General features: G+C 45.0%; 1 protein-coding gene across 1 annotated transcript in view; it reads left to right on the top strand.

Annotated features, from left to right (window-relative positions):
• Positions 1–20,069, top strand: part of LOC146856283 (dehydrogenase/reductase SDR family member 4-like) — a 715,264-nt gene that overhangs the window by 650,816 nt on the left and 44,379 nt on the right. Inside the window, exon 9 of the mRNA XM_085654380.1 lies at positions 5,267–5,322. Coding sequence (XP_085510506.1) covers positions 5,267–5,322 — 56 coding nt within the window. The remainder of the gene's footprint in view (positions 1–5,266; positions 5,323–20,069) is intronic.

The raw sequence follows: 20,069 nt of genomic DNA, 5'->3' as shown, positions 1-20,069 counted from the left end.
CTACATTTCTGTTGCTTCTTTCTCCACATATTTTGCCTCTTTCTGCACCCCTTTTGCCTCTTTCTGCACTCCTCTTGCCTCTTTCCGCACCTCTGTTGCAGCTTTCTGCACTTCTCTTGCTTCTTTCAGCACCTCTATTGCCGCTTTCTGCACCTCTGTTGCTTCTTTCTGCACTTCTCTTGCTTCTTTCTGCACTTCTCTTGACTCTTTCTGCACCCCTCTTGCCTCTTTTTGCACCCCTCCTGCCTCTTTCTGCACCCCTGTTCCTTCTTTTTTGCACCTCTATTGCCTGTTTCTGCAACTCTCTTGCCTCTTTCTGCACCCCTGTTGCATCTTTCTGTACATCTCTTGCCTGTTTCTGCACCTCTATTGCCGCTTTCTGCACCTCTGTTGCTTCTTTCTGCACTTCTCTTGCCCCTTGCTGCACTTCTCTTGACTCTTTCTGCACCCCTCTTGCCTCTTTTCGCCTCTTTCTGCACACCTGTTCCCTCTTTCTGCACCTCTATTTCCTGTTTCTGTACCGCTCTTGTGGCTTTCTGCACCCCTCTTGCCTCTTTCTGCACCCGTTATGCCTCTTTCTGCACTCCTCTTGCCTCTTTCTGCACCTCTGTTGCCGCTTTCTGCACCTCTGTTGCTTCTTTCTGCACTTCTCTTGCTTTTTCTGCACTTCTCTTGACTCTTTCTGTACCCCTCTTGCCTCTTTTTGTACCCCTCTTGCCTCTATATGCACCCCGTTCCCTCTTTCTGCACCTCTAATGCCTGTTTCTGCACATCGCTTGCTTCTTTCTGCACCTCTCTTGCTTTTTTCTGCACTTCTCTTTCCTCTTTCTGCACTTCTCTTGCATCTTTCTAGACTTCTCCTGCCTGTTCCTGTACCTTATTTGCCTCTTGTGCACCCCTCTTGTCTCCTTCTGTACCTCTGTTGCTCTTTCTGCACTTCTCTTGCCTCTTTCTAGACCTCTCTTGCCTGTTTCTCCACCATACTGGCCTCTTTCTGCATCTCTTTTGCCTCTTTCTGTACCTCACTTGCATCTTTCTGCACCCCTCGTGCCTCTTTCTGCACCCCCTTCCTTCTTTCTGCACCTCTCTTGCCTCTTTCTGCATCCCTCTTGTCTCTTTCTGCATCCCTCTTCCTTCTTTCTGCACCTCTCTTGCCTCTTTCTGCATTTGTCTTGCTTTGTTCTGCACCTCTCTTGTTTTTTTCTTGCAACTCTCTTGTCTCTTTCATCACTTCTTTTTCTTCTTTCTGTTCTCTGTTACTTCTTTCAGATCTTCTCTTACCTCTTTCTGCACTTCTCTTGCCTCTTTCTGCACCTCTCTTGCCTCTTTATGCACATCTGTTGCCTCTTTCTACACCTCACTTGCTTCTTTCTGCACACCTCTTGCCTATTTTTGCACCCCTCTTCCCTCTTTCTGCATATCACTTGCTCCTTTCTGCATTTCTGTTGCTTCTTTCTGCACTTCTGTTGCCTCATTCTACATTTCTATTGCTTCTTTCTGCACTTCTCTAGCCTGTTTCTGCAACTCTCTTGCCTCTTTCTGCCCTTCTCTTGCCTCTTTCTTCAACTCACTTGCTTCTTTCTGCACCCCTCTTACCTCTTTCTGAATCCCTCTTTCCCCTTTCTAGAATTCTCTTGCCTCTTTCTACATTTCGCCTGCCTGTTTCCACACCTCTGTTGCTTCTTTCTGTACTTCTCTTGCTTCTTTCTGCACCTCTGTTGCTTCTTTCTGCACCTTTCTTGCCTCTTTCTACATTTCTGTGACTTCTTTCTGCACTTCTCTTGCCTCTTTCTACATTTCTGTTGCTTCTTTCTCCACATATTTTGCCTCTTTCTGCACCCCTTTTGCCTCTTTCTGCACTCCTCTTGCCTCTTTCCGCACCTCTGTTGCAGCTTTCTGCACTTCTCTTGCTTCTTTCAGCACCTCTATTGCCGCTTTCTGCACCTCTGTTGCTTCTTTCTTCACTTCTCTTGCTTCTTTCTGCACTTCTCTTGGCTCTTTCTGCACCCCTCTTGCCTCTTTTTGCACCCCTCCTGCCTCTTTCTGCACCCCTGTTCCTTCTTTTTTGCACCTCTATTGCCTGTTTCTGCAACTCTCTTGCCTCTTTCTGCACCCTTGTTGCATCTTTCTGTACATCTCTTGCCTGTTTCTGCACCTCTATTGCCGCTTTCTGCACCTCTGTTGCTTCTTTCTGCACTTCTCTTGCCCCTTGCTGCACTTCTCTTGACTCTTTCTGTACCTCTCTTGTGGCTTTCTGCACCCCTCTTGCCTCTTTCTGCACCCCTTATGCCTCTTTCTGCACTCCTCTTGCCTCTTTCTGCACCTCTGTTGCCGCTTTCTGAACCTCTGTTGCTTCTTTCTGCACTTCTCTTGCTTTTTCTGCACTTCTCTTGACTCTTTCTGTACCCCTCTTGCCTCTTTTTGCACCCCTCTTGCCTCTATATGCACCCCGTTCCCTCTTTCTGCACCTCTAATGCCTGTTTCTGCAACTCTCTTGCCTCTTTCTGCACCCTTGTTGCATCTTTCTGTACATCTCTTGCCTGTTTCTGCACCTCTATTGCCGCTTTCTGCACCTCTGTTGCTTCTTTCTGCACTTCTCTTGCCCCTTGCTGCACTTCTCTTGACTCTTTCTGTACCTCTCTTGTGGCTTTCTGCACCCCTCTTGCCTCTTTCTGCACCCCTTATGCCTCTTTCTGCACTCCTCTTGCCTCTTTCTGCACCTCTGTTGCCGCTTTCTGAACCTCTGTTGCTTCTTTCTGCACTTCTCTTGCTTTTTCTGCACTTCTCTTGACTCTTTCTGTACCCCTCTTGCCTCTTTTTGCACCCCTCTTGCCTCTATATGCACCCCGTTCCCTCTTTCTGCACCTCTAATGCCTGTTTCTGCACCTCTCTTGCCTCATTCTGTACCCGTCTTGCCTCTTTCTGCACCCCTGTGCCTCTTTCTGAACCTCTCCTGCCTGTTTCTGCACCTCTCTTGCTTCTTTCTGCACCTCTCTTGCTTTTTTCTGCACTTCTCTTTCCTCTTTCTGCACTTCTCTTGCCTCTTTCTAGACCTCTCCTGCCTGTTCCTGTACCTTATTTGCCTCTTGTGCACCCCTCTTGTCTCCTTCTGTACCTCTGTTGCTCTTTCTGCACTTCTCTTGCCTCTTTCTAGACCTCTCTTGCCTGTTTCTCCACCATACTGGCCTCTTTCTGCATCTCTTTTGCCTCTTTCTGTACCTCACTTGCATCTTTCTGCACCCCCTCTTTCTGCACCCCTTCCTTCTTTCTGCACCTCTCTTGCCTCTTTCTGCATCCCTCTTGTCTCTTTCTGCATCCCTCTTTCTTCACCTCTCTTGCCTCTTTGTGCATTTGTCTTGCTTTTTTCTGCACCTCTCTTGTTTTTTTCTTGCAACTCTCTTGTCTCTTTCATCACTTCTTTTTCTTCTTTCTGTTCTCTGTTACTTCTTTCAGATCTTCTCTTACCTCTTTCTGCACTTCTCTTGCCTCTTTCTGCACCTCTCTTGCCTCTTTATGCACATCTGTTGCCTCTTTCTATACCTCACTTGCTTCTTTCTGCACACCTCTTGCCTATTTTTGCACCCCTCTTCCCTCTTTCTGCATATCACTTGCTCCTTTCTGCATTTCTGTTGCTTCTTTCTGCACTTCTGTTGCCTCGTTCTACATTTCTATTGCTTCTTTCTGCACTTCTCAAGCCTGTTTCTGCAACTCTCTTGCCTCTTTCTGCCCTTCTCTTGCCTCTTTCTTCAACTCACTTGCTTCTTTCTGCACCCCTCTTACCTCTTTCTGAATCCCTCTTTCCCCTTTCTAGAATTCTCTTGCCTCTTTCTACATTTCGCCTGCCTGTTTCCGCACCTCTGTCGCTTCTTTCTGCACTTCTCTTGCTTCTTTCTGCACCTCTGTTGCTTCTTTACACACTTCTCTTGCCTTTTTCTGCATTTCTTTCACTTCTTTCTGTACCTCTCTTGCCCCTTTCTACATTTCTGTTTCTTCTTTCTGCACCTCTCTTGCCTTTCTGCACCCCTCTTGTCTCCTTCTGCACCTCTGTCACTTTTTCTGCACTACTCTTGCCTCTTTCTTGACCTCTCTTGCCTGTTTCTGCACCTTACTTGACTCTTTCTGCACCTCAGTTGCCTCTTTCTGCACCTCACTTGCCTCTTTCTGTACCCCTCTTGTCTCTTTCTGCACCCTTCTTCCCTCTTTCTGCACCTCTCTTGCCTCTTTATGCACCCCTCTTGCTTTTTTCTGCACCTCTCTTGTTTTATCTGCAACTCTCGTCTCCTTCATCACTTCTCTTACTTCTTTCTGCACCTCAGTTACTTCTTACATAACTTCTCTTGCCTCTTTCTGCACTTCTCTTGCCTCTTTCTGCACCTCTCTTGCCTCTTTTTGCACCCCTCTTCCCTCTCTCTGCCCCTCACTTGCCTCTTTCTGCATTTCTGTTGCTTCTTTCTGCACTTCTATTGCCTCTTTCTACATTTCTATTGCTTCTTGCTGCACTTCTCGTGCCTCTTTCTGCACTTTTTGAGCCTGTCTCTGCCACTCTCTTGCCTCTTTCTGCACCTCTTGTGCTTCTTTCTTCACATCACTTACTTCTTTCTGCATTCCTCTTACCTCTTTCTGCATCCCTCTTTCCCCTTTCTACACTTCTCTTGCCTGCTTCTGCATTTCTCTTGCCTCTTTCTGCACCTCTGTTGCTTCTTTCTCCACTTCTCTTGCCTGTTTCTGCACCCCTTTTGCCGCTTTCTGCACCACTCTAGCCTTGTTTTGCACCCCTCTTCCCTCTTTCTGCAGTTTTGTTGCCTCTTTCTGCACCTCTGTTGCTACTTTCTGTACTTCTCCAGTCTCTGGACTGTCTTGTAGGTCAGAAATGTATAGAATGTTAAAGGAAAATATTAAAAATATAAATTTTCTGGTCAGTTGCTACCTATAGTTTCAAGTGCTCTCCATGATTTTCCCGTTGGGTGCCGAGAAAAGAAGTGAATGCTGTGGAGATTCTTTAATGAGACATGTTAAGATAATGGGTTTGGTGGGTGTAGTCAGATCTGTTGGATGCATTTCATGCGTACCTGAGGCCTTCGTGGAACATTAATACCCGTTGTGTAGACGCCAGACATTTTAATATGTGGTGTTGCTTCCTGGCTTTGAGAAAAAGTACAGAGCGTGGGTACTGATGTACATAAAAAGAGCCAGGTTCTGTGTATTGTGCATCCTCCACTGCAGCCTGATCACAGTCAAATAAAATGCTGTGTCTTTTATTTAACAGATATGGAAAGAAGAAACCGTAAAGTCTCAAGTAATGACGCACCTTGGATGCAGGAGGTATATAACCTTTTATGTTGCTACATGTTCTTTTACTAAGATGGGACATTTCAGGGCAACAGGGCAGAATTTGCTGATTCACACCCTGTCCCCTGAAGGTCCTCTGCCACTAGGCAGAATTGATGGTCCCAGATGCTCCTGCACAAAGTCTACTCAACCAGTCCTTAACCTGGCTAAGTGAAATCTCGATCAGCCCACATGGGCTTCGCTGCATCATGTCTGCCTACCCACAAAACCAGCCTCAGATATCAATGCTCTCCAATCCCCCAATACCCTCCCCCCACTTCCCAATATTGCCATGACTAATATTCCAAATATTTACTGTGATTCCAGGAGACTTTAGCAGGAAAGTATTTCTCCGTCCATTCCCTGTGTGAAGATGTCCACTGTATGGAAATCCTTGAGCCGGAAATTGAATTTGTTTGTCATGCATGCATGAACATAGCAAACACAACACACTTTGAGTGCTACCTGTATCTGAATGTTGTACCATATGTGTAAGAGGTGCATGTGTAGCAAAAGAAATAGTGGGATGTGTAGTGTTACTCCCTGTTATTTGCCTACTGTGTATATTTGGTGTTTCAATGAATTCCACTTTGACCCAGATGCTTTTCAAAGAGGTACTAATGGATCAAACATGTATGGATCTTTATCTATTCAACCACAGCTGAGATATGCATATCTAGTGTGTCATGAGAGCCTGTTTTTCTTTCAACGAAATTGGTGGATGCATGGATGAATATGAAAAGAGATGGAGAACAAAAAGACAGCCAGTGTAAAGTCACCCCTCTGAGGCCTGTGCATCTCCAGGTCAGCTGAGTAATCCTCATGACAAGGACTGGGCTCTCACTGCTGCAGGCGCAGAGAAGCATTGTCAGGCCAGAGTACTAGGGCCCTGAATGACCGTAACCAGCAGGACATTCACTATGGGTGGGGACAGTAAGGTAACAACATGCACACACTTACAAACCCATGCACAGAGAGGCATGCTGGGACAGAAGGAAACAAGAAGCTGTTCCGTTAATAACACGCAATGCATACAAAGTAATTATTGCTCTTAGCAGCATAGAGTCATCTGTATGCATAGCAGAGGCTACTCACAAAGGAAAATTACACTTCTGAGTAAATCTCAGGGCTTGAAATATCATTAAAAAGTTACTAGACTTGCAGGTCTAGTAACTTTAATAATCTACTCGACCTAACTGTAATGTACTTGACCCGTGAACTGGTCTCAAATTGAATTGTGTGATCCTAGGCAAAGATTTTGTCTTATTGAGCCACCTTTTTCTTTTAGTATCACATAAGAGAGCACCTTCAAATATGCAAGTTAACTATTTCTTCTGTACAACAAAATCTTTTTATTTACTACACTAAATGTTTGCTCCATGTATAACAAGAATCAAGCCTATATATAGGGTACATATGATTCCTGGCTTGCCTCTTAGTTAACTAATAGCATTTTTATCTGGGCAGGAGCAGTAATAATTTCCAGTTCCTGTTTAAAAACTCACTTTTCATAAATAGATATTACCAAAGCATGATGTGGAAATACATTAGCATATTTCCCATTGAAATGGCCACAAAACGTTCCCACTTACATGTAGTTTTATTGATAATAGTGCATAAACAATTTTGGGAAATTGGGTTTCAGCAAAATATTTAAAATGTGCACATCACCAAGTAAAGTGTTTTAATTTGTTTGGGTCCTGTAAAAATATTTTATTCACCACAGAATCACAAAAATGGGTCTTCATAACGAGTTAAATGTTTGAACAGTTCACTTAGCTATTTCAGTGTTGTGTTAGAAAAAAGCCTGACATCTTACAGCCTTTCATTTAAACATATGTTCCACAGTTTAATTGTCACACAGTTCACTTTACAAAATCCTCTAACTTAAGTCACAGAAAGAAAAACAAATGTAATAAGATAAGCTGACTTTTGAGCTCTCTCTTTGAAAACCAGCAAATGTGACAAGATAACAAGATTTAATGCCAGTTTTATTGCTCTTTCACTTTGTGAGCAATAAAGATGCCTTTAAATTGTGTTATCTTGTCCCATTTGCACTGCTTTTAGAGACAGAGCTCAAAAATCAGTTTGTCTTCCCTGAAGTTAGAAGATTTTCAACTCACCAAAAAGGGCGAGTAATCCCTAAAAATAGCTTGTCCTGAATAAATCTTGCACCACAATGCAAGTGCGCGAGTGGATTTTTCGAGCCCTGAATCTACACCTGTAATTTACTCTTACAATTTTGAGTACCTGTACTGCTTTGGGCTCTTCACAAAATCTGAGTGTAAAGTTACTCAAAAGTGTAGACCTATACATTTCCACCCATAAAAAGGTTTTTGTTTTTTTATTAAAGCCACTAACTACTGAAGCTTTTCCACCCCAGTGCTGAGCACTTTTAGTGCTATTTGGGGTACTTTGTGCTTACACCTCCATAACGTTTTCCACACAAGGTATCCACACCATATTCGTGTCTTTTTTCCCAAGATCATGGGAATTATAAAAGTGCACAAGGTTTATGGATGCCACTGGAGAAGACCAGGAAAATAGCCAAAATTGACACATTTTATTTTTGGGAGAAAAAAATTGAAAAAGTGCTGTGCAAGAAAGTATCTGTTTATTTTCCTAAAAGGGGCATCAGTGAAAGGGTTGCTCTGCTAAAATCACAATCTCTAAAACTTTAAGGAATAAGCAGATCTGTATAAAAACATTTTTCAACCACAGTTTCGCATTTTTTCTAAGAGGTAGCCCATTTTTTTCTAATTTGGGTGATTTCTACCTACTACCAGGTTGTGGTGGAAAGAGGTGTAAGAAAAATATGTGATGCTGGAAAGCTATAAAAGTCTGAAAAATAGAAACAATTTTGAATTAAGCAAAGGTTTTATCAAAGATACCAACCATTGAAATAAAAAATAAGTAGGAAAAAACATATTTGTTAAAAAGTTTCATCTGTAACTTCTTTCATGACCGTAGATGTAGGAGAGTAGGATCTGCACTTATGTTGCCCCCACTTTTTTTCTGATGTTAACACTGGTTTCTGGCTATAGTCTGGCTGGGTCCCTGCTAATCAGGGCCCCAGTCTCTCTGTTCTCTCTAAACAACTTGGAGTGCATATTAGATGCACTAGTGATTGGATACTGTGGTACCTTATGAGCCCCTAGTATATGGTACCTTAGGTACCAAGGGCATAGGTACTTCACAGGCCTACCAGGGGCTGAAGCATGTATTATGCCACCCCTGGGAAGCACACTAAATCTGACACCACCGGCCTGCTACTGCAGCCTGGGTGAGGTAGTGTTAGCACTCCTCACAGAGGTATAGGTTCCTTTATCAGTCACCCCTAAGGCAGGCCCTAACAATCCTGAGGGCAGGGTGCTTGGTTTACAATGGGAGGGGGTACCTCTACATGAGCAAGGCCCCTCTGCAGCTGGCAGAGTCTATTCTCTGTGGCTGTTTGTGGATGTGGTTAAACCATATACTCTTAAGTGCATTATAACCTACCGGTAAATGCTAACTTTGGAATGACTGCATCAAAACATGTTGTGTTTGGTGTCAAACAACTTGGAATCATACCCCCACACCAGTAACTGGTGTGGGAGTATGATCCCACTCTTCTAGAGGGGCAGACATGTAGCTACTGTGGAAACACAGTAGAAATGTGAAAGAGCCCTGGCATCACAAAATGGATGCCACCAGCACAGACACTGGCCTGCCCTCCTGCTGCTGACTGAAACTCGCAGTGGAGGAGGCCCAACAATAGGCATCTTGTCACAGGGAGGTGTAACCACCTTCCAGACAGGATTTAGTGTATTGGGGCTGGGTGGGTGCACTCCTAGAGTGCTTTGAAGTCCTGCACTGGGGGAGCAGTAGGCTCCTCTGTGCATATGCCAGCTCAAACTGGTTCAGGGGCTACCTGCCCCTACTCTGGCATGAAACTGGACAAAGGGAAGTGGGTGTAACCACCCCCTCCCCTGACCCTCCCAGAGGTGTGGTCATAGAGCTAGTCTCTCCCTTTCCTTGAGTATAAGATAGTGAAACCTTGCCATTGTGAAATCAGATATCCCTGGATGACGCTCTACAAGACGAATCCTGGACCTTCGACATTCCACTACCTTTGGAAGACTGAAGAATCTCCCTTGGAGTCAAGGAGTGACTCCCCTGCTTGGCAGGCACCAAAAACTTGAATCAACGGTCGCAAACTTTCCCGCCCCCGCTGGAGTCCGAAGACCCTGCAGCCCCAGAAGTGGATTTCCTGACTTCCTGACGGCCATTGTGAGACCCCAGCAAACCTGAGGCAAGAGGACCCCACGAGTGACGAGGAGCAGCAATACCCTGGTACCATGTAATATTGTCAAGTGCAACCCCTTCACAATGTTCTATGAACTTTTGCATTGGACCACATGTGGTCCAAGCCTCCAGCAGGATTCCATTTGAAAATCAGAGGCCTACCTCATCCCGAGTGACCATGGACTCCTGTGAAGCGAATCCTCACAAGGTGTCTATGCGATCCCTTGCCGGCTAGCTTGTGGGTCCCCTGAAGACTTTCTCATCAAACCAAAGGACTCCACTGGTTGCTCCAGTTCTGCCCTGACTTACCCTTGCTGGGTGAGTCCCTCAAACCTTGCTGGTCTGCACCACTGACTTTCTTCACATTCCACGAGACTTGCTGTTACCAAGGCTTGTTGGATCCAATCCGGTTGACAACACCTCAGTAAGCTGCAGACTTAGTGAAACACACCAAATACAACTCCTGGTTGTCGTCGACACCTCCTGGACCTCGTGGCTGAAGAGTCAAAACACCATTGATCACCTGAAATAACCCGACTTCCGGGGGCATCCATCTTCCTGGCCCCGGGTCACTGGCAAGTGACTGTGAACATTGTCCCTTCTGCTGTCAGGTCTTCATCATCTTGAATCCAGCCTTGGATTCCACCGGACACTTCTCTAGTCTTCGCAAGCAGCAAATCTTCTTCTGCTTCCATAGAAAACGACAACGCGACCTGACACCAAAAGACACCTATGCACCCGGCTTCCCTGGGTGAGGTAACTCGTGCACTCCGGTGCTCCTGTGGGTGTTGGCCCTTGAACTACTTACCTTGTAAGTGGCTTGCTTGTAGACTCTCTAGAAGTACCCTTAAAATTTAAAAATCCAACCACGACTTGCTTCATTGAAATCAATAGGGAACCCACGGCTGTGTTCTCACACTGCACGCGTCTCTCGTGGGTCCTTTACTTACCTGCTTTGGGTGGATTAGTGAGGCCCCAGCGATTCTACAGGCCCTAGGCCTTGTCCCCTTGCAAGTCGACATTCCTAAACCTCTTTTTTAGTAAATGGTCTGGTACGCCCCTAGGGCCCCAGCCATATTTGTGCTTAACTTATTGTGAAACCTTGATATTTGCATATGTTCCTGACTTCTAATCTCATAAAGAGAATAGTAGAGTGTGTCTAGAAATAAATACATATATATTTGATATATATACCTGTGTGGTGTCCTTTCATTTGGTAATTCAAGAGATTATAAGGTAAAACAAGCTGCTTTACATTCCTCTGAGACTTATCCTGAAGCTGCTCTCCACAGCTACCACTAGGATAGCTTTCTTTAAAAGGTTGTCTTAAACCTATCTACCATAAGAGTCGAATTGGACTGGTGCAAGGTGGCCACTATAACTAGTGACCGGCATATGCCAGGCCAACTTCTCACATTGGTGGGCAGCGTGTGGGATTCCAGCTTGCCATTGTTTTACCAGCAGTTGGCATTAGACAAAGAAGCCTTTGAGCTCCAGAGAACTTCTAGAAGAGAGGGGTTAGAACCCCCTGGTGGCAGCAACAGTGTCCCTAGAGGCAGAGATTACATTCCAGACCATAGGAAACCGTCCAAGGTTGTTCCTCCCTACCAGAGTGGGGATGATATCCACTAATGGATAACTGCTATGGAGAGGGCCTTTAGAGTACAACAGGTCCCCCAGAAACAGTGGGCAGCAATCTTGTGGCTCTCATGTTCTGATAAAGGTAGAGACAAGCTCCTCACTGTTAGAGAAGAGGATGCTGATGATTATGAAGTCCTGAAGAGTGCATTGATAGATGGGTTTGGCTTAACCACTGAACAGTACAGGTTGAAGTTCAGAGATACCCAGAAAGCACAGACTCAGGACTGGACTAAATTTGTTGATTGTGCAACCAAGGCTCTGGAGGGTTTGCTGGTTGGTAGTAGAGTTACTGATTTTAAGGGATTGTATAATCTTATGATGAGAGAACAGATCCTTAATAATTGCCAAAACCAGTTGTTGCATCAATACTTGGTAGACTCTGATCTGACCTTTCCCCAAAAATTGGGAAAGAAGGCAGACAAATGGGTCAGAACCAGGGTGAGGCAGAAAACCCAGAACCAAGGGGTTGACACCAAGAAGCAAGATCCTAAAGGCTCTGAGAAAGGTGGGGATACGTCAAAAGTCCAGAGGTCTTCACAAGGGCCCCAAAAATCTGCATCTGGTAGGGATTCACAGTCTACAAAGGGAAAAGGCCAAAAGAAGCCCTGGTACAAATTCTGTAAACAGAAGTGGCAATGGACTTCTGACTCTAACAAGTCCAAAGACCAAACCACCACCACTCCTGCCCCTAAAGCAACTGTTCCCCCTAGTACAGCTACTGGTGTAGGTGGTAATCAGAATAATGGTGTAGTAGGGTTGACCCTGGGTTCTGAAGTGGACTCTGGCCTAGTCAGAGTACCCACTCAGGCATTGCTGATTTGTGATGGAGACATTGATAGGTCCTTTCTAGTGAGCCCCAGTAATCTGAGCAAATACAAACATCAGCCTGTAATAAATGGCAAACAGGATTTGGCATTCAGGAACACAGGTGCTAGTGTCACAATGGTGGCAGAGGATCTTGTGGACCCTGGGCAGATCATCCTGGGTGAAATGTACCAGGTTACTAATGCAAGCAATGTCAGGACCAACCATAGTCTGGCAGTTGAGAATTTCTCCTGGGGAGGGGTAACTGGCCTCAAGAAGGTAGTAGTCAGTGCAGACCTCCCTGGGGAATGTCTATTGGGCAATGATCTAGAGACTTCAGCCTGGTCTGAAGTAGAGTTATGGACTCATGCTGAGATGTTGGGCATACCTGTAGAGGTATTTGCTGTGACCAGGTCACAGGCCAAAATGCATAAAGCTGAACCAGCTCTGGATCCTGAAACTATGGACCAGATGCTACCCAAGAGGAGGAGCAGTAGGGTTAAGGCAGTGCCTTGCCCTCTGTCTCAGATCTCAGCTTCCCCTCCTGAGGGAGGTGAAGCAGATCCTGAAGAAGGAACTGCCCCAGAGGGACTTGAGCCTGATCAGGTTGAGTTCTTGGGGGCAGGGGAACCTTCCAGGGAAGATCTGAGTAAGGAGCAACAGTGCTGCCCCTGTCTTGGACCCCTCAGACAGCAGGCTGCTGCTGAGGCTGCTGGGAGTGCTAGTGGGTCCCATAAAGTTTATTGGGATGAGGGACTCCTATTTTCTGAGGCTAGAGATCCCACCCCTGGAGCCACCAGCAGGTTGGTAGTACCTCCGAAGTTTAGGGGGTTCCTCTTGACCCTGGCATATGACATCCCTTTAGCAGGACACTTGGGCCAAAACAAGACCTGGGACAGGCTTGTTCCACATTTTCATTGGTCACACATTTCAGAGGACACCAAGGATTTTTGTCGCTCCTGTGTCACTTGCCAAGCCAGTGGCAAGTCAGGTGGCACAACAAAGGCCCCCCTGATACCACTACCTGTGGTGGGGGTACCCTGTGAAAGGGTAGGGATTGACTTTGTTGGTCCCCTTGACCCTCCAACAGCATCTGGCCACAGGTTTATCCTGGTGGTAGTGGATCATGCCACCAGGTACACAGAAACAATTCCCCTCAGGACCACCACAGCCCCTGTGGTGGCAAGAGCCCTCATTGGAGTTTTCTCCAGAGTGGGTTTCCCTAAGGAGGTTATATCTGACAGAGGTACAAACTTCATGTCAGGGTATCTAAAAGCAATGTGGAAGGAGTGTGGTGTAAACTATAAATTCACTACTCCCTATCACCCACAATGCAATGGGTTAGTTGAAAGGTTCAACAAAACCCTAAAGGGAATGATTAAAGGCCTCCCAGAAAAGCTTAGCCGAAAATGGGACGTTTTATTTCCCTGCCTTCTGTTTGCATACAGAGAGGTCCCACAGAAGGGGGTTGGCTACAGCCCCTTTGAACTTCTGTTTGGGCATCCTGTAAGAGGTCCATTATGTTTGGTGAAGGAGGGCTGGGAGTTACCTCTCAAACCTCCCAAACAGGATGTGATGGACTATGTACTTGGTCTCCGCTCCAGGATGGCTGAATACATGAAGAAGGCAACCAAAAACCTGGAGGCAAGCCAAGAACTACAAAAAACTTGGCATGACCAAAAGGCTGTGCTGACTGTATACCAGCCAGGACAGAAAGTGTGGGTGTTGGAGCCTGTGGCCCCAGCAGTTCTCCAAGACAAGTGGAGTGGCCCCTATACAATTGTTGAGCAAAAGGGAGAAGTCACCTACTTGGGGAATCTTGGAACTCCCAGGAGCTCCCTTAGGGGGCTCCATGTCAACAGATTGAAAACATATGTTGACAGGGCTGACATGGGCTTGCTCATGGCAACTGATGAGGAACAAGAGGAGTGTGGTAAATAAAATAAATATTACCGGACTGAATTTCATGCGGAATCTTAACTTAAAGTAAAATAGCTCAAAATAACAAGAGGCAGAATCCGTGGTATAAGAGGTTTTCTAATGGGCTTTATTCCATTCAAAATGGCCGACTCGAGTCGCGGCCCTCAGGTTCCGTCACCACGAAGGTTCAGGAAGTGAAGTACAATAATTCATTAACAGACATGTATTTTTATAATAGGTACATTACAATGAAACGAATGTAGAAGGCGTAACATTTGATAAGAAAAAGTGACGTGACAGTGACATAATCGAAACTAGGCGTAATAAGGAATAAAAGAAACATGATTGGTTAGAATTATCAGACATAGGTGGATCTATAAGATAATACTTGGCATAGATGCGCGCGCGGCAGCATGACGTGTAATTGACGTGCAACTAGGGGGTGAAGGGGACTTGACATTTAGCTCTACATGTGGAGACGAGAAGTCTGGGGTCAAGTCATCCTAATCCCAAATCATATCTAACATCCTATGTTTAAAGAACTATGTTATCCACAAGGAAGAGACTCTCGGACAGAATCTATTCTATACTGACTGTGTGCGTGTACAAGCGTCTAAGTGTCTATATGAGATGCGAGGGGCAGAAAACTTTCCATGGCAACAGGGCTATGAATCACTTGCAGGAGGACGGAAAAGCTGAGTCCTTTGCTTGTGAGCTAAAGGAAATGTTTACCTAAATCACTGGACAGGAATGCATCGGCTGAAGAGCAAAATAGATAATTCGAAGGTGAAATACAACTTCTTGGCAGACAGGCGAAAACTGGCCGAGGCAGGCACCGTTAGCTGCACAGGGAGTAGGACAAAGTTCATGGATACAGATGCGAGCTCAAGCTGAAGCTGTCAGAGACAGAGAGCAGGGAAAGGCTTTGAGGACAGAATCGGGCCTACTCGCCTGAACTGTAAAAATGGAGTAACTTAGCCATATAAAGTCGGTGGCCTTTCATACTTAGGAATCGGATATCCAGCCCATTGATGGCGGATCTGACAGAGAACATGTTAACGGTAGACACACATATGTTTGCGTCTTAGAAACTGGAACTGGAGGGAACATACATGTACTTGTAACATGCATATAGAACCGTTGGGGTCCAAGATAGGGGACATAACTGATCAGGAAAATCCACATTTCCACATTCCCTCCTTGTCCCCTTCTTGCCCTTCACGAGACATCAATCTTCATCATTCCATTGATTTGCTCATGGAGCATCATTTCTTCTTCTTTCTTCTTCCGGGATCTTGAGCGAAAACCTTGATGTGGGATACACGATGTGGCACACAGACCACAAATCGCTGGTCCACATTGCAGGCATAGACAACAACTGGAGAGCATAAGAAGGCCAATACCTAGGAGGGATAGAACTCTCCATCCCCAGGCTGATATCACACTCCAAAACCACCCGGACCACGTCCAAGTGCCTGGATTCTCGTGTATCTGGCTTACAATCTTATGAAGGCGTGTTATAGCTTTATATACAGATGGCGAATTTTCTGGTATGAATATACAGCAGCTGGATCCGATGACCCTACAAGCTCCGCCCCTATCGGCCAGGATGACGTCAAGGACAAGACGATTCTGGAGAACAACAATTCTCATCACTGATTGTTCCTCTGTCAGATTGCCTAGGGCGGCTATAGTCTCGTTTACTACAGCTTCAAGAGTCTTGGTGAGTCTGCGTATCAGCTTACTATTTGATATAGTACCTATATAGGGAAAGATACCTTTATTGAAATCTACATACTTGTCCCATGCCGTCTCAGTATAATCGACAACTGGGAGATCTCTTTGCTCTCTATTGTGTACTAAATGAACATTTCGATAATAATCAGGGGGAGCTAGAAAAACAGGTGGCAAAAGGAATGCGATGTAACAGGTACCATCCCAATCTAGAGGCAGACGCATATATGCCGTCTGACCACATATGAAGTAGGAATGGCGAGAAGCTCTAAATGAAGATTTACCTTGATCACTATATTCTACTGTAGTAACGCATTGGCTATGGCCCATGTGTATGGAACCAACTTTTCTTACACATAATTCACCCTTAACTGGAAATACTGACATAGTGGGCAGAATTAGTTCAACTTCGGATTTGACATTCAGAATCATAAGATTAGGCGTAAAATTACCTAATTTATACACTTCATTTTCTAAATCAGTTCCTGTTCTACTGGGGTGACCCTCCTTATTAGGGTGACAGACTTTGAATAAAACTAGATTCAGATTTCCCCATATCCAATGTTGTTGATAAACTGCTGTGTCTGGGTCTATGGAATTTAATAAACTAAACCATGCTCCACAGGAGCCATTGTGTGTGAATGGATGTGGAAAGAAAGGCAGAACTCCTTTGTTATTCTGATAGGGAGGGAGTCGGCCACACACCCAACAATTGGTGGCATTACTAGTCTGATGGGAATGATGTAACATACTAATGAATGTGTTATTGCGCAGCGCAAGTCTATAAGATAATTCATGTGGCGGTAGGTCACTAAAAGAATGTTCATCAGTTATATTGAAAACACGTTTAGAAACAGGATGATATATGTGCAAAATCATACTCGTAATAATTACTAAAATACTCAATAAAAACAAAATTAATAATGTCACAATACAGTGGTTACGCAGTAATTTACAATAAGCATGTCGTTTCATTAGGATTCTGGACTCTACATGATTCAGACCTAAGGGGTACATGTCGGGACAGATTCAACCGCTTCACCTTGGAGAGGACTTAAACAATCAAATCGTCCGACAGTTTAGATCTGGACCTGAGTTTCTGTTTATAGAGTTCGGTGCTACTGGCCTCAGCCAAAGGTAGCTTTGAGTCTATGGGGGAAGACACACGGGCAGTACTGTCTGTGTCAGGAGGAAGTCCATGAAATTTTTTTACGTGACTGGAATGAATCCACCCTTTTCGTCCCTCGATCTTCACGGCTGTTCTTGTGGTCAACAGGACCAACTTGGGTGCTTTCCACCTGGGTTCCAATTGACTCTTCCTGTCGAAATTTCTCACAAAGACAAGATTACCCGGAACAACGTCATGGGGTTTCGCCTCAGTGTTGTCGGGAAAGGCTGCAGCTACCTGTGAACGAGAAGATTGTAGTGCAGACATCAAGGAAGCCAGGTAATCTGTCAGCATATTACAGTCAACATCAGTTATTTTACGTGGTATAGGCGTCCCCCACATATTCGGCGGTCTACCAAAGATCACCTCATACGGGGATAGCCCTGTTCTAGAGTGTGCTACCATTCTCATGTAAAAGAGTGCAACTGGTAATGCTACTATCCAGTCGACACCTTTCTCTCTATATATTTTGGACAGTCTGATTTTCAGTGTCTGGTTATGTCTTTCTACGAGACCTGCTGCCTCGGGGTGTCGGACACAGTGGAATTTCCACTGATATCCCAACAAGAGTGAGACATGTTTCATTAATTCGGATGAGAAAGGCTGACCGTTATCTGAATATACAACACGTGGTAAACCGTACCGTGGGAAGAATTCTCGAACTAGCTGTTTGGCAGTAGTCGGGGCAGTGTAATCTGATACGGGATACGCCTCTGTCCAACGGGAGAGAGCGCAGACAACTACGAGGACATATTTGAATCCTCGACAACGTTCCATCTGAATATAATCCATCTGGAGGACTTCAAAACGATGGTCAGGAGGCTGAAATCCACCCTGCTCTACGGAAACACTCTTTCCTGGATTAAACTGGCAACATATCATACAGGTACGAACTTTTTGTTTAGCTGCTGCTCGTAAATGTTTGTTGAACCAAATGTGCTGAATGCTGTCTAGCATAGCCTTCTCTCCTAAATGTGCTGGACTGTGAACTGTAGCTATAATGGCTTGAACCATGGAATCAGGGAGAAACCATACAGATTTCTCCTTCGTCATCCATCCTTGATCTGTCTGGATCCCTCCTAGTTCAGTCCACTTCTTTATTTCTTCTGCTGTGGCATGTGTCTGTATGTCAATTACGTCAAGTGTGGGATCCTTAATTGTCATACACTGTGTTGGTGTCTGAACTATTGGCTTTGTCATGTCTAATGTGCGATTCTGAGCAGTCTGTTTAGCTGTTCTGTCAGCTAAATCATTGCCTTGAGAAATGGTATCAGTAACCTTCGTGTGTGCTTTACATTTCATAATCGATATAGCAGTGGGTAGATGTATTGCGTCTAACAAGGCATGAATGAGGGGTCCGTGCTGAATGTGGGCACCATGGGAAGTTAAATAACCTCTCTCTCGCCACAGCACGCCGAAGTCGTGTACAACTCCGAATGCATAACGTGAGTCAGTGTATACATTAACTTTCTTATTTGTGGCTTGAATACAGGCTTGCGTTAGAGCAATAAGTTCTGCTGCTTGGGCTGACAGAGTATCTATACAATGTGTCTCAATAACTTCAGTGTCTGTTGTGACTGCATACGCGGCCACTAAATCTCCTTTACTTGTTCTCATGCATGATCCGTCTACATACAACGTCAGGTCTGGATCTAACAATGGAACGTCTGTCAAGTCTTGTCTAGGTTTCGTCTTTATTTCAATGATTTCAACACAATCATGAGCTAGTGGGTCTGTTCCAATTACAGGTAATAGTGTAGCAGGATTCAATGTATTACACCGTCGGATCTCTATGTGTGGTTGAAACAATGTCAGTTCATAACCGGTAAGTCTTGCTATGGTCAAGTGTTGCGTTTGTGTTCGGTTCACAAGAACCTCTACTGCATGTGGTACTTGTACTGTCAATGGGTGTCCTAATACTATGGCATCGCTTTGTCTGATTGCTAAAGCTGTCGCTGCCACTGATTTCAGGCATGCAGGCAAAGCCTGAGCTACGGGATCTAATGTACTGGAAAAATAAGCACATGGCTTGCGTGATCCTGCTTGATCCTGAGTGAGTACTGACAAGGCAGTACCTTCGCGTTCTGTAACAAAGAGTGTAAAAGGTTTGCTATAACATGGTGTTGCTAAAACAGGTGCTTGACATAAAGCTTCCTTTAGGCTTTCAAAAGCTTGTGTATGTTCCTGAGTCCAAGGGAGAACAGTCGATGTGGCTGCCTCCTGTGTGGTTAACTGAATGAGTGGTTTTGCTAGAAATGCGTACTGGGGGATCCACTGCCTACAATATGAAGTGAGGCCTATGAAAGCCCGCACCTCCTTCTGTGTCTGGGGTATTGACATATTAGCAATTAACTGGATGCGATCTGGTGTAAGCTGCCTTCCCTCCTTGGACAGCGAGTGACCAAGATAAATAACTCGCTGAACACAGAATTGCAGCTTAGAAGGGGATACCTTGTGCCCCTTGTCGGCTAGGAAATGTAAAACTGTCAGAGAAGCTTTTTCACATTCTGGCTCGCTTCTCGCGGTGATCAGCAGATCATCGACATATTGAAGCAGTGCTGTATTGACTGGCATGTGGATACCGTCAAGTTCTCGTTTCAGTGCTTGGCTGTAGATGCTGGGGCTTTCTGTAAATCCTTGGGGAGCGCGTGAGAATTTAAAGCTGCGCCCATTTAAACTGAATCCGAACAAGTATTGGCTTTCCGGATCTATTGGGACGCTGAAAAAGGCATTCTTGAGATCAATTACAGTAAAGAATGTTGCTTCGTAATCAATTGCTGTCAACAATGATGATATATCAGGGACCACAGGGAATTGTGGTACAATACACTTGTTTAGTTCACGCAAATCAATAACCAATCGGTACACTGGTGGAGCAGTAGGATCAGTTCGTTTAAGAATCGGAATTATCGGTGAATTACATACATTAGAGTCTGTTTCTACAACTACTCCCTGGGCAATTAGCTCATCAATGATTTTCAACAAAGCCACTACAGCATCATGCGGTAACTTGTATTGTCGCATTCGTGGTAGTACCACTCCTGCTTTCAATGTAACTCGATAGGGTGTAATGTTCATGCAGCCAACATCCGTAGGGCCTTGTGCCCATAGATGTACTGGTAAAGTCTGTAGTCGGGGATCCATGTCTCTAGACACATAGTGACCTTTAAAATCACGCAAAAACAACCTT

The sequence above is a fragment of the Triturus cristatus genome, chromosome 4_1 (genome assembly GCF_964204655.1).
Source record: "Triturus cristatus chromosome 4_1, aTriCri1.1, whole genome shotgun sequence".
In the NCBI taxonomy this organism is placed as follows: domain Eukaryota; kingdom Metazoa; phylum Chordata; class Amphibia; order Caudata; family Salamandridae; genus Triturus; species Triturus cristatus.
Note: the sequence above shows the minus strand (reverse complement) of the source record. Positions and strands in the feature narration are given on the sequence as shown.